The 15,883-nt window shown below is 45.9% G+C and overlaps 1 protein-coding gene across 5 annotated transcripts in view; it reads right to left on the bottom strand.

Annotated features, from left to right (window-relative positions):
* Nucleotides 1–5,920: 5,920 nt before the first annotated feature.
* Nucleotides 5,921–15,883, bottom strand: part of CD82 (CD82 molecule) — a 39,479-nt gene continuing 29,516 nt past the window's right edge. For all 5 annotated transcript variants that reach the window (XM_063398364.1, XM_063398366.1, XM_063398362.1 and 2 more), the window contains exons 5-9: nt 15,456–15,530; nt 10,706–10,813; nt 8,908–9,099; nt 8,548–8,631; nt 5,921–8,044 (exon numbers count right to left, since the gene is read on the bottom strand). In XM_063398364.1, the coding sequence (XP_063254434.1) occupies nt 7,967–8,044; nt 8,548–8,631; nt 8,908–9,099; nt 10,706–10,813; nt 15,456–15,530 (537 nt within the window). In that variant the 3' untranslated portion in view covers nt 5,921–7,966. The remainder of the gene's footprint in view (nt 8,045–8,547; nt 8,632–8,907; nt 9,100–10,705; nt 10,814–15,455; nt 15,531–15,883) is intronic.

Below are 15,883 nucleotides of genomic sequence, written 5' to 3'. Positions count from 1 at the left end.
CAGGCAAGACTACTGCCTAATAGGAAGACAATATAATCCTGCTGTTGCCTTGCTCAGATGAGAGAGACTTGAGCTAATTAGCTTCCACTATAGCCAGGCATGAAATTGCCAACTTAATTTTATGATAGCCATCTGAACTGTGATGTGCTCTCCGCATCTTCTCATTACATAAAAGCTGGTGTAACCAGCTTCACTACTCTAACAAAGTGCAAGCTCCTCCCTCCTAATGACCACAGGGATACTGAGAGAAATCTGAGAAAACAAGAGAGGGTTCCCAAATCCAAGACCTACCTCTTCTCTGGAGCCTTGGTCCCTGGTAGGACATCTTCCCACTTCTGCTCACAGCTCACCATGTGAAGAGATTCCTTACATCCAAGAGCCTGGACCCCACAGAATTCTGCAGGCAAACTTTCTCACCAAATTTTGGCATTCATTATCTAAAGCAGGAATTGCTGGGGACTCCAGGAAGAGCCAGCAAGCATGAGAAAGAACGTTCAATCTCAGTGTTACAGGAGGCAGGAGACTGTTTTCATAACATCTGTGGTGAGAGTGTATAAAGCAATAGACAGACTGCCAATACTTGGAACTACTCAAAAGTCAACTCTGGCAACCTCACAGATTGTTTTATAAACAATTGGTTTCAAACTGATCCTGAAGTTAATGGGAAAGGCAACAGAGTCGCTTAAGGATAAAGGTGCTGTGGTTTCTGCATTCCCTGCTGACTACTTCCACATCACCAGCCCTACACTGGAGTGCTCACACTCAGGCATGGAAGTTCTCTTCATCCATCTCACACTGCTGGCAAGAACCAATGTGGCAAACCTCAGCAGCTGAAATACAGCCACTTGCTGCCCTACCTGTCTTCTAAGTCCCTGTCTCCCAAGAACAATTCTTCCAGAGACATTTTCTTCCTACATCCCTCCCATGGCTGGCTGCAACTCATCCTGCTACCCTCCATGGCCAGACCACGGCTTGGCATTTGCTCAGCAATCCAACCTCCCTGGCCATGCTGGCTGGCTCCTCAGGGCAGGGCGCTGCTCTGTGGGGGCCCATTCCTGTCACTGCCTAGTCATGCCAATCCCCACACCACCTCTCTCTGTCCCAGACACCTCCCTCACCTCCAGACCATGTACCAAGGCCTCCCCCTCCTCCTTAGGCAGTTCCTTCCTATGAGTACACCTCACCTTCCAGAGGCTCCCCCACTGCCCCAGCCCACCTTCCACACCACCGCACCTCCACAGGCTCATACAGACCTGGTACTCGTGCATTTCCACTTAAAAACCAAACAAGACGAAAAAAACCTCACCAAACCACGCACAAGAGTAGCACTGGCTGCATCATTTCAGTTTCTCTACCAGCCTCTCCCCAGCCTCAGAGCACACAAGGAGACACATTGGCTTCCACCAAGCACCAGCATGGTACCAGTGACACACCTGCCCCCATGCAGGCGCTGAAGTCAAATCCTGTGCAAACCTGTACTCAGTTCCCAGGTGACTGGGAGTGCACTGGTTTTGAGGAAAGGCACCCACTGATTTCTCTTCTTCTCTCATACACCACATGGAGCCCACCTCACTTCTGCTCTGCCCTTTGTTCTGCAACTCTGAAGAATTGCTCACAGCAGTCTAGAGAAGCCTCTCCAAAATACAAAGTGCTCTGGTGTCAGTCTCTTTGCCGAAGTACAGGATGAGAGGAAACAACTTCAAGTAGCACTGGGGACTGGGGAAGAAGGGGGTTTAGATTGAATACTACAAGAAATTCTTCACTGAAAGAGTTGGCACACATTCCTCAGTCTATCCCACCTCAGAAGACCAATACACCCCGGTTTTAGGTCACAAGTTTAGAATATGGCATTATAATCCTATTTTGTTCAATTCCAAGTCCTTTACACAATGTTTACTATGAGGTAACCACTGAGAAAGCAAAAGAAATCCCTCAATCAGAAGTTATTACTACTTTCAGTCTGTTTATGCAGAAGGAAAAAGAAAAACTAAATCACACTTTGTTTTATAGGAACTGATACCCTCTAGGGAAGAACCGTTTTGCCAAAAGAATTCCCAATCAGTGCTTACCAGAGTTAATTACAACATCATACTAAAAGAACAACTTCTTTTTGAATACTTAAGAGTACAGTGGAAAAACCTCTGCCAAAACGAAAGGTCTGCACTGTGCTGGGTTATTGTTCCAGGCTGTCTGCAGACATCACTGCATGAGTTACACTATTCTGACATCATTTTGCAAGTTCAGTGCACAAGGCACATGCCTATACTATAACATGACAGGACCTCACATTTCCACCCTAGTAAACCCTAAATAGTTTCCAGAAGTGCTGTGTAGAAAATACCCAGCAAGCAGGCTGGGTAAGCCATTCAGATGATCACATGCTCTGGGATTCTTGCTGTCTCTGAAGAACTTCCATATGTCCAGTGTGTAACTCCAAGGAGGGCAAAAAGAAGGAAAAAGTTAGTCTGGTGCACAATCCTCTGGTCTCCTGCACTGTCACAGCTGTTGCTTTGGAGCCAGTTACCTGATGGTGGCAGACAGATTCCAGAGGAACTGCAGACTGACAACCTTCAGAAAAATTGTTTGGACAAGAGGAGACAACGTGGAGAAGATTTAAGGTTATGAACAGCAGATAACGCTGGCCAGAGCCACATGATGGAAAAGGTCTGGCACTCTGGTGACACAGTGAGGATCTGGGGTCCTGCAGGAGGCCTAGGTCTGATGTCAGTATAGTTCCTAACATGGAGAACACTCACAGAACAAAGAGCAATATCAGGATAATCCCTGAGCTGCTGCCAGTGTTCAAAGAAACACTGTGAAGGAATGAGAGTTACTAATATCTGGATCCTATAGGTGGGAAGGAAAATGCTCTCTTGTTTCCTAGAGATAGGGCCCGTTGCAGTTACAGAAGTAGGTTTCCACGCCTTCTGCTGAACTCTGGATTGTTGAGGGCAGAGGAGTTACTCCATAATGCCATTCATCAGTGAGAGAGTTATAGGAAAGAAAATACCAGAGAGAAATTTAATTGAATTGGATGAAAATACTATCCTTGGGGCCTAAAGCAGGATTTTCCCTCCCAGATTCCATATCTCAGAAAGCATCTATGTACTACTTGGACCATTATCCTTCTTTTATACCCCTATTTTAAATGGAGGTAATATTTTTGCCTGGAGAGCTGAGAGTAACTTTTTCTCCAGGTACACAGCATTCAGTATTCCCCTAATCCCTCCCCACAAAAGCCAAACAGCACACAGAGCCCAGTCAATTGTGTTATTAGGAACTTAGAGTAGAGAAACCAGACAATTTATACCTGTGAGAAGAAGGAATTTACGGCCAGAATTTACTTAGGAGAAGGTAATTTCCCAGGTTTGGCAGAGAAGATTCCTGCCACAAGGAAAAAAAAATCACGAACTCTGCCAGCACACACCTGCTAGAAATTGTTTATAATAGCTAAAGCACACTTACTAGCTTTACTAACAACGTTTTACTAATAGCTTTGGTTCACTAATTGCATTTTTTGCCACTTTACAGGTGTTTGAAGACTTCCATGCTAGTAGATTCCTACACTGACAAGCTTTTAGTATCAACCTGGTTTAAGATGTCATTCAGAAATCCTGGCTGCTAACTGAGGTTTATATGTAATAAAAGGCCAAGGCTAGAGCAGAGTCTCAGAGGCTAATGGGATAGAGCCAGCCCATGAATTATTGAGGGTATGTTCTCCATGTATGGCATTGAGTGGTAGCATTTGTGGGAGTCCCAGGGTCCTTTGGCTTTTCACCAGTGAGCCCCTGTGGCTGCCTATTCCTCACTTTCCTCAACAATGTCACAGAGTCTGACACCACCACTTGCAGTCTGTCCTCTGGCAGCCAGAAACCAGGCTTTTCTGAAGTCTACCACATTCAGGCTAAATCCTGAACAAAGCTGGCAGGGACCAGCCACACCACCACACATGGGAGAGTTACAGGGAAAAGAACAGCTGCCACATGTTAAATTTGAGCATGTGCCATACAGAAAACAAGATGCATTGCGACCTATAGACTTACCCACAGCCACTCTAACTAATGCAATTCCTCTTCCCTCTCCAGAAGAAAAAAGCACCTCATGGAAAGAATTATAGCAGCTTGTGCGTGCTTCATGATCACACAGAACAAGAAACGTCACCAGTTCATTACCAGGGGCCTTGCTTCAGGCCACAGGGTGGTCACAGCTCTGCTCTTGCAATATTAATTATTGTCCTGGGACAGCTTCAGAGCAGCCTACTGGCTGTGCACAAAACACTTCCATGTGCTGAGCTTCTGCAGGGGCTGGCGCTGGGGGCTCTGCTAGACAAACGCTCCAGCTCCCAACAAGCCTGAGTGCAAGGCTGATTTCTTGTTCCAGCAGCAAACCTTCACCTCTGCAGAGGAGCTGGGAGCCCGGCCCAAGGAGCAGCAGCAGATTTCTTAATCTCTGAAGGTCTGAGGGCTTTCTTCCTGGAATCTTTTTTAGATCAAATCTGTAAGTATTCAATGCGCTCTCCTTCCCCGCAGACTGACAACTCAAAGGAACTGAGGCTGGAGGGAAACAGGAAAAAATGGGGACAAGAACCATCATGGGAATTTCCTCATGTTGAACTTCCAGAGCTAGGTAGAACAGAAACACAAGAAGGAAACACAACTCTCACAGTAGTGGAACAAGTAATGGAAGTGCAAAAAAACATCAAACTGTGTGCTTCTCCAAGAAATGGAAGGGAAAATTATCCCTAAAAATGCCAAGGATTAAGCACAAATCATTTACAAGGAGAATACATCTGTAATTACAAGTTAATTCAGCTGCCCTGCTGCCAGGAGTAACTGGGAGCAGAAGGAAGCGATCAGCGTCATCCTCTCATTCCCCTGGGACCAGCCGGGCTGGGTTTTCTTGGTGGAACACCTCCCTCCAGTGGCCAAAGGCAAGTGGTTTCCACAGAGCTCGAGCAGCTGGGGACAAGCAGTTGTCCTCAACTCCCTCCTTTCTCCTTCCAGCTCCACAACAGGCTGAGTGGAAACCAGCAGCGCCCTTCCCTGCTAGGAGCAATCGGGTCAGGGCTGGCAGTTTTGAAAGGAAGTCTAGCCCTCTAAACCTTGACTTAGAGCAGTTGCCACCAGGGTTTGCTGGTAGCACCCAGTACCTTCTCTGCAACTTCATTCTGTTTCTTCAAACACGCTTATTACTTCCTAAAGCAACAGCTGTAAAATTCATTAGCACACTGCCTTAGGTTCTTCTAAGCCATTCCAAATGTCCAGATGCACCAATATGGTGCAGGATCTGAAGGAATTTTGAGATCTAGCTCATATCTACTTCCCAGCTGCTGAGCTGAGAAAAGCAAGAAGATTTATGTATTTGGTCTACTTCCAAAGAGCTTTTCAGTCAAGGTCAATATGTGGTGACATAAACTATAAAAAATTGCCATCTAGCTTTCTCCCGTCTCACAGTGGCAGGGCAGAGACTGTGGAATCCTTCTGATGATGAGTAGGAAAAAATGGTATCATTAAGCCTGCAAGAGCTGTAAGCACTATGGGTACAGAAGCAAGCTTGTATTTTATCAGAATTAGTCTCCAAGGCTTATGACTTCAAACTGTGCCGACTTGAAGCAATATCTTCAAATACTTAGCTTAGGAGGTAGCAGGTAATTCAAGGAACTACCACTCAGTCAGCTCACCCTAAGACAAACACACTTCATAAAACAAGACAAAGCTGATTTTAGAACACAGCCCAAAAAAATTGTCACCCCCACCTGCTGGACAGGATCTTTACAGTCCACACTGATCTCACACATGCACCTCAGACCTTTTGATACTTTGAACAAAGATGATGTCAGTGATCTGCCTGTGAAGCAGAAAGGGCTGGAGAGGAAGCAAGGGGAAAACACTTCAGTGCACAAGTCATAGGCACAGATATATATTTTTTTACCAAAGTCTTTATTACAGAAATATTCACCCTCTAGACTTTTATATCTGTACACGCATTTCTTCCCGTAGGAAGATGTTGCTAAAACCAGACAAAAACAAAAAAGGAAATCCAGAATGGGCTCCTTTTTTCTTGCTGCTCAGCCTTGGCATCTGTAACTGAACAAGAATCTTACAAATAAGAACACATTAGAGAATAGACTTTGTGTTACAAAAGCTAGCAAGCTTTACTGCTAAGGGTGCCTTCTGCTATAGCAAAGGTCAGCCTCAAGGATCTGTGCAGGAAGGGGCAGATATCTCAGAATTGCAAAGCCTTATCAGACCTCCATAAAAACCAGTTTGTCCAGTCACTCTCCCCAGTCATTGCTCTGTCCAAAGATGAGGACGGAGCAGGGACTCACTGCTGGTGCCCTGATCCCCTGCACCAGCCTTTCTAACCAAGTAGGTAGTGAAACCATCGCTTGGAACTGCTACCAGGGTTATTACTACCTGCCCCACCCTGACAGGAGACAGGCCTGGAACCACCTCTGTAAGGCAAAGGCTCTCTCACCAAGTACCTTGTAAGAGGTCCCTGGCAAGGACCATCCACTCATCTCCCATACAGCTTCCTGATGCCACAGTCATTGTACCACGTGTAACAACAGGAAATCTGCTGTGCACAGGACACCTCTAAAAGTGAGGATTTGCACCCAGCTCTCTTATGCAAGCAGTTGGGGCAGTGTTTCATGTGCATTTCCTACCTTCTTCTGGCCTACACCACTCCTTGCTGCTGGCTACTGGCTCAACAGAGCAAAGAGCCCAGCCACTAGCAGAGAAACCTGCAGCTTGCACAACTGCAGAACCTGCTACTTATCTGCTGCAGTGCTGGCACTTGAGGCAGAACTCAGGGTGCAGCCATGGAGTCAGAAGAATGGACAACTGAAATAAAAGCAGCTTATCTTTGCATCCCAGCTACAGAATCTATACTGGGCACTGATAGCAGTGATATTCCCAATACACAGCATCAGCAATCCAGTCAGATCCCTCCATACTCATATCTAAATCCACAGCTAAAAACCTTTATGTTCGTGAAGGAGCAGGGGAAGAATCAAATCAATTGCAACCTCTATAAAGTTGGCAACCCGAGAATGCAAACAGCAGAGCCAGCCTGGGGCTGAGTCCACAGTATGCAGCAGTCTCTGAAATAACCTCCAAGCTGACAGGAGCCAGCAAAGCAGAGCTAGGGGGAGAGGAAAAGATAGAGGCAAATGGGAGAAACATGTAAGTGTCAAATCCAAAGCCCAAGGGATCCATTCCAGAAGTAGCTGAGCACCAACACACAATCTGCTAGGTCACACTAGGAATAAATAGGTAGGCTTGGCTCCCTCCCTGTGGCTTCTCATCACGCTCAAAGGGAAGAGCCCCACTGAAGGCAAGGCATAGCTGACTCCAGGAACAGGAGAAGCGAGTGTGACAGCAGCACTCTGCATTTCAGATGAGAGCCTAGGCTGGAAGATGCATGGTATGAGCTGAACCAGGTTAACTGCAGGGGCCAAGAAGGCCTATAAAGCATGACTAGTTACCACCACAAGTCAGTGATACAAGTGAAGCTACCAAAGCACTGGAATCTCAACAGAATTCCTGGCTCATGGGAATTCAGGGGGGAGGTGAAAAGATGTGCAGGAGAAGAGCAAGGGGGAAAAAAGTTATTGTATGTTAGGCCCAATGGGTTGTAGAATGAAGATGTGAATAGTATTATTTAACATGGAGCAAGCAGCAAAAGCATTGTCCCCTCAGGGTAATCCGTGTCTCATGTGACATGAGCCAGTTTAAGTTCTGCTTCTTGAAGTAGAAATAATCCAGAGGCAGGATGCAGGTGGCCCAAGGGCCCTATTGCCAGAAGATCAGGCTGTGTTGCAGTTCTAACAGTTCTTAGCAAAGTGGTATCAGAAATGGGATGTCACAGGAATAATGGTCAATGGTTGGACAGTCTGGGTATGAGGCAGGAATGTTCTGTTTGCTCCTTTCTCTGTGGTGCCGTAGCTCTGGAGTCAGCCAACTCAAGACTTGGGCACTTTGGTGTAGTCTTCGCTGTGTATGTTCTTGCAAAGCGAAATGGCCAGTATCATCCCCAGCAGCTGGAATAAGTATGAAGAACAGGAACAAAATCAGCAACCAGACAAATAAGGTGGGAAGAACGGGTGATACAGGGGAGCAGAATACAGTGAACATCTTCTAATGACACCACACAGGTGAACAGAGTTAGTCTGCAACACAAGGAAAATGCAATAATTGAAATGACAAAAAAAATTTGGGCTTGATAAAGATGTGACTTCATCTGGAAATTATGTAATGGTATTTTTAAGACAACAAGTGGGATTTCGCTAAAGTGGGATTTTGCTTGCCTGGTTACAGAATTGCCAAAAGCAGATACAGCAGATGGAACCACAAGTAGACAAGGCTTTGTTGGATTTTTTAATCCAATCAACAAAAGGTGCAGTTCAAAGGTCCAGGCAGAAACAACCAAGAGCTAGAACTGCACTGCCATTAAACCAGGTGTCTATTACTTAAGATAACAACTTTGCCTTGAAAAGAGCTTCCATGATAAGATAGTTTAGGTTCATGTCAGGAAATTACTTACCTCTATAACAGCAACACCAGTGCAAACCCCAAGAATGATACCAAGGTTATCTTTCAGCCACTGCTCTACACCATCCATGCATCCCTATAGAGAAAAACATGGCCACAAAGAAAAGAAGCATGAATCTAAATATCTCCATTACATATCTTTGCATGCAGGAATTATCCCAGTTATATGCTATACCATGCTTCATGGAAACTTTTGCAGAAAAGGGAAGGATCCCTGTCATCCTGTCCTCCCTTGCCCCAAATTCCATTGGTTCTTCAGGTAGTAAGGATGTGAAAGAAGTGCTCTAAATTTTCAGGGGAACAAAGACCAGGGAGCTTCAGTGGAAGCTTCACAGGGCCCAGACATACTCACCTGCTCATGAACAGGCCAGTCAGCGTATGTTGCAGTGCCATTGACAGGGTCTTCCAGATGACAGAAACCTCTTCCTTCCACTAAGTCCTTAGATCTATTGGAGCAGGAGCACGGATACTCAGTATTGCTTTTGTTCCTAAGAATCTCATTATCTTCCCATTCCTTTGCTCCAGTCCAGCCACAGCAGGCAATCTAATAATGGGAGAGAGATCATTACAGTCTTACACTTTGCACTGGCAAGATAACTGCATATGAAAAGAAGCAGGTAGAAGTACTCAGGAGCTCTCTGTGGAACAGCAACAGTCAGGCCATACAGCTTGCATGAATAGCTGCACTAAACACCACCCGGGTCACTCATGTACAGAGCTGTCCGAGAGACAGGGAGATCATTTCCTACTAAAGAGCCACTCTGCTAGCAAACCAAGAGTTAAAGGGCCCCGGGGACAGCAGCAGCCACCGCACGGTGGCGTCCCCATGCTGCCAAGCCCCAGCACATCCCTGCGCGGCCCGGGTGCAGCACGGACCGGCTGGAACATGGGATAGGGAAAATTTTCCATCCAAAGAAACACTCACATTCCTACAGAGGCACGTGATAAAGCCGTATTTGCTGAAGGGAAAAGCACATCGGGAAGTATAGCAAGGAGTAAGATCTTAAGCATGGATCCCAGGGCTTGCCCAGTGGTACAGAGCAGAAAGGCTGTCCATGCTGAGGTAGAAGTTTAGGGAAAATCCTTCTCTGCTCAGAAAGGAAAACTAATGTTTCTGCTGTAATTGACATGAGATACAAACAGCTGAACATCCACATCAGCATTTGGTTTCCAAAAGAGTGTTGCAAAGACACAGCCTCCAGAAGGAACTAAATCTCGCTCACAGGAGGTTTGGACTTTCTCCCAAAGAACCCCACCCTCTTTCAAATGCTAACTCCAGTGTGAGACAAAGTAGACTCCTAATACTCCTCCATCTCTGCAAACCCTTTTTCTTCCGTTCCTACATAAAAGAAGAGCTCAAGCAGTAGCCTTTCTCCACAGTAGAATCAGGCTTCTCTTGAGTTCACTACCAAGGAGTTGCAACTACAGTGACAAAACATTCATAAATCATTCTCCAAGGAGGAGAAATACCACAGGTCACTGCTTTGCAGACCAAAGAACAGACAGAAGACAAATGCTGTTACTTGTACTTACTACACATCAGTCCCATGCTGGGCATGTATTTAACCACAACAGCCAGCCAGCTCTCAAGCTTGTGGTTTGGCAGTAAACAGCTGTCATGACTCCAGTGTGCTTGAATACTCTCTAGCTGCTCACCCTGATGCTAAAACAGAAACCATGGGCAATTGGAAGATTCCCAAGACCACTGACACTTGCAGAAGAACCATCACAATAAGCAAGCAACATGCACCAAGTAGTAAGGCAGGTGGTGCTGCTGTCTTGCCTGGCAAAAAAACTAGAGACTTGTTACTACAAAAGTCATGTGCAAAATGTTTTTCACACATGTTAGTATTCAGGAGGCCTAGCAAACAAAGACAAGTGTTGGAGTGCCATTTGATAGACTTGATACATTAGGTCATGCAGCCAACACTAGCTAGTTCTAACACCCAGCATGCAGGAATGGTTCAGGGTCACAGAAGCAGCAAGCAAGACCATTTTCTAGTCTGCAGGCACCAAACCTCATAGGCCACTTTGTAGATCAGCCAGATCAATGTGTAATAGCTGTTTCTCTGTCCTCAGCCTAGCTTTAAAGGTCATTGCCTGCACTGGCAAATAGCATCATCTACCTCTTGTTGCCCCCCACGACTCACCTGTGTCTGCACATAGTCCCATGCATCTTGCAAGTTCCTCTTGTCTTCATTTGAAGGGTCGTAATTTTCAATGAGGCCTACAACTATGCCAGACAACTCACCTTTCAACTGGCAAGAAAAAAAGAGGCAGAAGAGTTAGATTATCAGTTCTTGTAGCCTTTTCTTAGGTGTTTCAGATACATGTATAAAGCTGCAGTCACTCACAAAAGCTGACTGCAAATAGTTACCAAGTACAGGTAAGGACAGCAGCTTTGCTGCTGCAACAGCCAAAGCACCAGCAAGTCCTTGCCCAGACATGGGGAAAGCCTACAAACCTGATGGGCAGTAAGAAAACAGATCTGGGTATGGTTATCCTGCTCAGACACAGGCTGAACAGCTAACTGCATGCCCCAGACAAGACAGATGTGCAAGGTAAGTGCAGGCTGAAGGACAACACTGCCTTAAGGACTCATAGGTTATACATTTGTAACTTTGTACTGCAGGCGAGACCCTGGTCCAGAATCTCTGCCACTGCAGTGCATCTCCACTGCTCAGGGAAGGTGTGAGACACTCTGCTCATGAATGCAGATGGGTTTTCTGATATACAGCTGATGGAAACTTGCCTTTTCCACCTCTCCCCAAACTCCCACAACTGCTGTTTCTATATTAAGATGGGAAGTACTACAACTACCTAAATGCTCATTAACAGTCTTATCACAAAGTTCAGGTGTATCAAATCATCCCTTCACCCCCACTCATTTTCCAGAGATATTTACAACATCCTTGAGTTTGATGAGAGGTACAAGCTACCACCTGGCAGACTCTTCCCCTCACCTCCTTCTGAAGCTCTTCTTAACCAGCCTGTACATGAGAACTGCTCAGATCAGACCCAGATTCACAAGATGTTGGAGAAAAATGTCATTAGACTGCCTGAGGGATGGGGTAGAGTTACATCAGCCTAAGCACTAGGATGTTCCCGGCCCACATGTTACCTTTCTGACTGGGGTTGTACAGCATATTTCAAATCAGTGGAAATGGGTTTTCTCTTTTTTTCTACCATCAAGCATTTCCAATGACCATGGTAAATACCAGGACACTCAGCAAGAGGAAGCACTGCCTACCACAGAGAGAGGCTTCTATACATCAGCAGCTCCTCCTCCTAGGAAAACTGCAGCTCAGTTCTCTGGGATCAGCTATGTCAGGCCAGACAGATGGGAGCTGCATGATCTTTCTTCTCATGATGTCTATCTCTTCCCCTTTTAATTACTTCACTTCCCCTTTTCCTTCCCTTCAAATCAAGGCAACTTGACCTGGTTCTCACTAATGAGATTTGCCTTGGCTGCTGCCATAAGCCTTACGAGTTACTGAACCTCTGAGTTTCCACCCTCTTGCACACTGCTGCTCCACATGCAGAGGGAGGCCAGGAGAGCTGGGTTTGTTTTCCTACCCCGGGCCCATCTTGCCCCTTAGCTATTGGGTCAGATGGAGCCCAGTGTCACCTCTGCAAGAATCCTGGGACCCCACCACAAGCAGACAAGACCTGATGTCCCCAATCACAGCTACATGGGGAAGCTCTGTGTCTGCTCTGCCCTTACTCTTACAAAAGAATAGGCAAGAAATCTTGCAAACAACTCATTTCAAAAAGTGAGGCATTTCAAATGAAAGAAAAAAATCACACATTCCTAGGTGTTTCAGCAAGCAATCAGAGAGGGAGAACATTATGTAAACAATGGCACAGCTCTGGAGCCACACAGGCAGCTTGCTTGTGGGTTTAACACATTCAGCAGCCCAAAGGGAAAACACAGGCACCTGCAGTTGTTCACCTTTAAGCACCTGGCAGATGAAAACAAAGAGCAACAAGCTAGAAAGGCACATGGAACAGTAGGTTTTCAACATCCTAACCATCTCCACCTCATTTAAAGGTATCAGGACTCTGTAAGGGTGTATCAGGACGCTGTGTAAGACATGAATGCTTCAGGAAATGGCTACCCTTGCTTTCAGGGTTTCTTGCTCCTTCCCAGCTCTGGCAAGCCCAGTGACAGAAGGCAAAATCCCACCACCTCAAAGCAGGGCCACTTAAGATCCCAGGCACCAAAGCCACAGCTCACTGTCAGAAAGCAGCAAGGCTGTCAGTCTCCCCATCACACAGGCAGCTGAAGAGGGAGATGGGGAAAGCTGAATGCCAGAGGCAAGAGCAGGTCTTTGATCATACAATGGATTGTGCAGGCTTCTTCCCCATCAGACACTGTCAATCATCTATCCTGTCCCTGTCAGATGCAAACTGGATCCTTCTCTCAGCATTTACTAGCATCTAGCCTGCTCATAAAACAGGAGGGAGCTCTCCTCTGCCTTGTCACTTCAGATTCTGAAACTAATGCATAGCCCATAGCCCCAGACAAGTCACTGCATGCAATCACACAGGCCTGTTTGCTGCAAACAATAGCTAGGAAGTAGGGCTATTACCAAAACACCACCATTCTCCTTCATTCAAGGCACTTAAAGCCAAGCTGCACTGTGTGAACTAGGCCAAGAGAGAACTTGCCCAGACTCTCACATGTTTAGGGGCTTGTGTTCCATTAGATGTAGGTGACTAGCAACATTCAGTTCACAATGCAGAATATCATTTGCAGCATTTGTGATATTACTATTTTGTTGTCCATAAAAAAACCCCACCCCACATTTTCAGTCACCAACACATGCATAGAAACGAATGTTGCATCAACATCCTTCCAGAAGTACTGGGCAATTCCAGTCTGAAGGGGCATTCCTCTAACAATGCCCATGGGAGAGGCAAAGCAGCAGCCTTCCTGTCAGAGGCTCAGCCTTTTACAGTTTCTCTGACTCTATTTCAGTATACTTTCATTTGTCAGTGTGGGGGAGGATTTTGACACCAAAAAGGAACAGATATGCCAACAATAATTTCAATTGAATCCATAGAAACAAATACTTCAGTTCAAGTAAAGGAGTGAGTTATCATCTTGCTACATTCTCAATCCAAAACCCTCTCCTTCACTCTTGTTATTCCTTGTTTTATATCTAACCAAGTTCCTGAAGTCAGAAAGCAATGAACATAAAGAACACAACAGATATCTAGGGACTGGCTGTTGAGCAGTTTCAGTCCTCACTGGGCTCCGAGCTGCCCTGGGATGACGTACAGCCAGTGAAGCACAGCGACTTGCACAGCAGCACTGAAGCGCAGCCCCAAACCACTGTGCTGGAGGTTTCAGCCAAGACCTTCCTCATACAGCTTTTCTTAGTGCTCTAGGCAGTACTTTGGAGGATCCCTGAAACAGAATGGCTCTAGAAGAGCTTTTCCATTCATTTTGTTAATTAGAGACTGAACAGGAGCATCTGCTCAAAGCCCAGCTTCCCTGACCATTCTCCCAGATCTGTAAAAGTGATAATCTCAGTCACACCAGCTCCAATAGCTGTGCAAAACAACCTCCAGTACTTTTAAACTCTCCCTGGTCTGATGAGGTTTAAATGAAGAGCTACAGCTTAAAAGCTGGAGTTTTCTAGAGTAGATTGGCAGCTGGAGGTGAAATGCTAACAGAGGTATAGAATTTCCTGGTCTGAAGTCACATTTCCCCATTGCAGGGGAATGCCCATCCCCACACCTCCATATCTGCATTAGTCAGAGCTATTTGTTGAGAATAATCTTTACACACCAGTTTTAGTCACTTTTTTAGTTTCTCCTTCAGCTTCTGCCAGCCGAAAGCAAGCTACAGTCACACCACATGTGGCAAGGAACCCAGCCAACAGCTGCTCACAGTCACCACAGCACAAAGCTCACATCAGTTATACTGGTGGCAGGCACCTTCCCCCTGGCCCCAAACTTCTCCACCAGGCCCCATCCATAACTTCCTCAGCTGTTCTGCTTTCTGTAACCATGTAGCTGAAGAGTTGACTTAGGAGAGGCAAGCACAGCCATACAGTGGTATGCACAGTTACGCAGCAAAGGACAGGGCTACCCACAACTTTTACCAGAAGCCAGTAGTGACCCCACAGCTATAACTTGTTCCCCACTGCATAAATGTGGCTCCCAATTTAGCTCAAGGCCTGATCAGGCACTCTCTTGGCCAGGTAACCTGTAGGTAGACATGATGGATTGTTGCAATACACTTAGGTAGCTCAAAATTTATTCCCTTTGACACTACGAAGCATATTGGAGCTCTAGAGGCACATACTAGAGTGAAAGTGCCTTCCCGACAAAGGAATCCACTTCAAACTATTAAGCCACTTGGCTTTAAACTCCAGCTGTAGAACAGGAACCATCAGATATTTGGGATTGTTCCTGCGGAAAGAGGACAGCTCTTCCAAGAAGAGTTCTACATACAGACGCAGAAAGACTGAAAGGACAGAACAAGATGGCACAAGGAGGAAGACCAGTCAAGAAAGTGCTCAGGCTGGTAACTCCTCAAGACACCAGTGGTGGCAACAGGGTCGTAGTAACCACTGCTACTAAATGCCCAAACAGTTGTCAACAGCAGGATCAAGAGGAGGTGTGGTCCAAAGCATTTCAGGACTTTTTTTTCCACTACCCAAAAATAAAGCCTGCATACCAAATAAAGCTTCATAATCCTTGAGAAAGCAGCACGTTTGAGGCAGATACAGAAAAATCAAATAGCAAAGCTACTGAGCTGGGATAGAGAAAAGGAGAATCCAGTTATGCCTGCTAACAGTATAGTCCAGTTGGGAAGAAAGAATTTCTAGGTACCACCCTTCTCCCAAGCCAAGTCCAAGGAAAAGACGTGCAGTAATAAGGACTTACCGTTTCTTTCTGGAAGTAGATGACCAGTGCAGCAGCAATCTGAGCTAAGAGGATTATCATCAGGCAGGTGAAGTACTGTTTTTGAAGAACAAAAAACAATAGGTGATCACTGTCAGTCTTTAGAAAGGTCTGTACATAAAAGTTACTAAAATTTCATATACAACAGCAATCACAACATTGAGCTAACATCTTTTTGCCTGCAGACAAACTGCTATCAACAACGCTTTCCCAGGAAAAGGCTGGGACCAGCGTCAGACCAGTGCAGAAGTCCAGCACTTCTCCCATTGGGCCAGTAGAAAGACCTCAGGAGGAAAAGGGCTTACAAGTACTATCTGCATGTGTCATCCCAGCTGGGACTCTCTCCCACATCCAACTCCATTCTGGCCTCAATCAATCAGTTGGACTCTGCCTACCTCTAGCCTCAATAA

This window comes from Prinia subflava, chromosome 5 (genome assembly GCF_021018805.1).
Source record: "Prinia subflava isolate CZ2003 ecotype Zambia chromosome 5, Cam_Psub_1.2, whole genome shotgun sequence".
Classification (NCBI taxonomy): Eukaryota; Metazoa; Chordata; class Aves; order Passeriformes; family Cisticolidae; genus Prinia; species Prinia subflava.
This window is presented reverse-complemented; position numbering and strand designations above follow the sequence as displayed.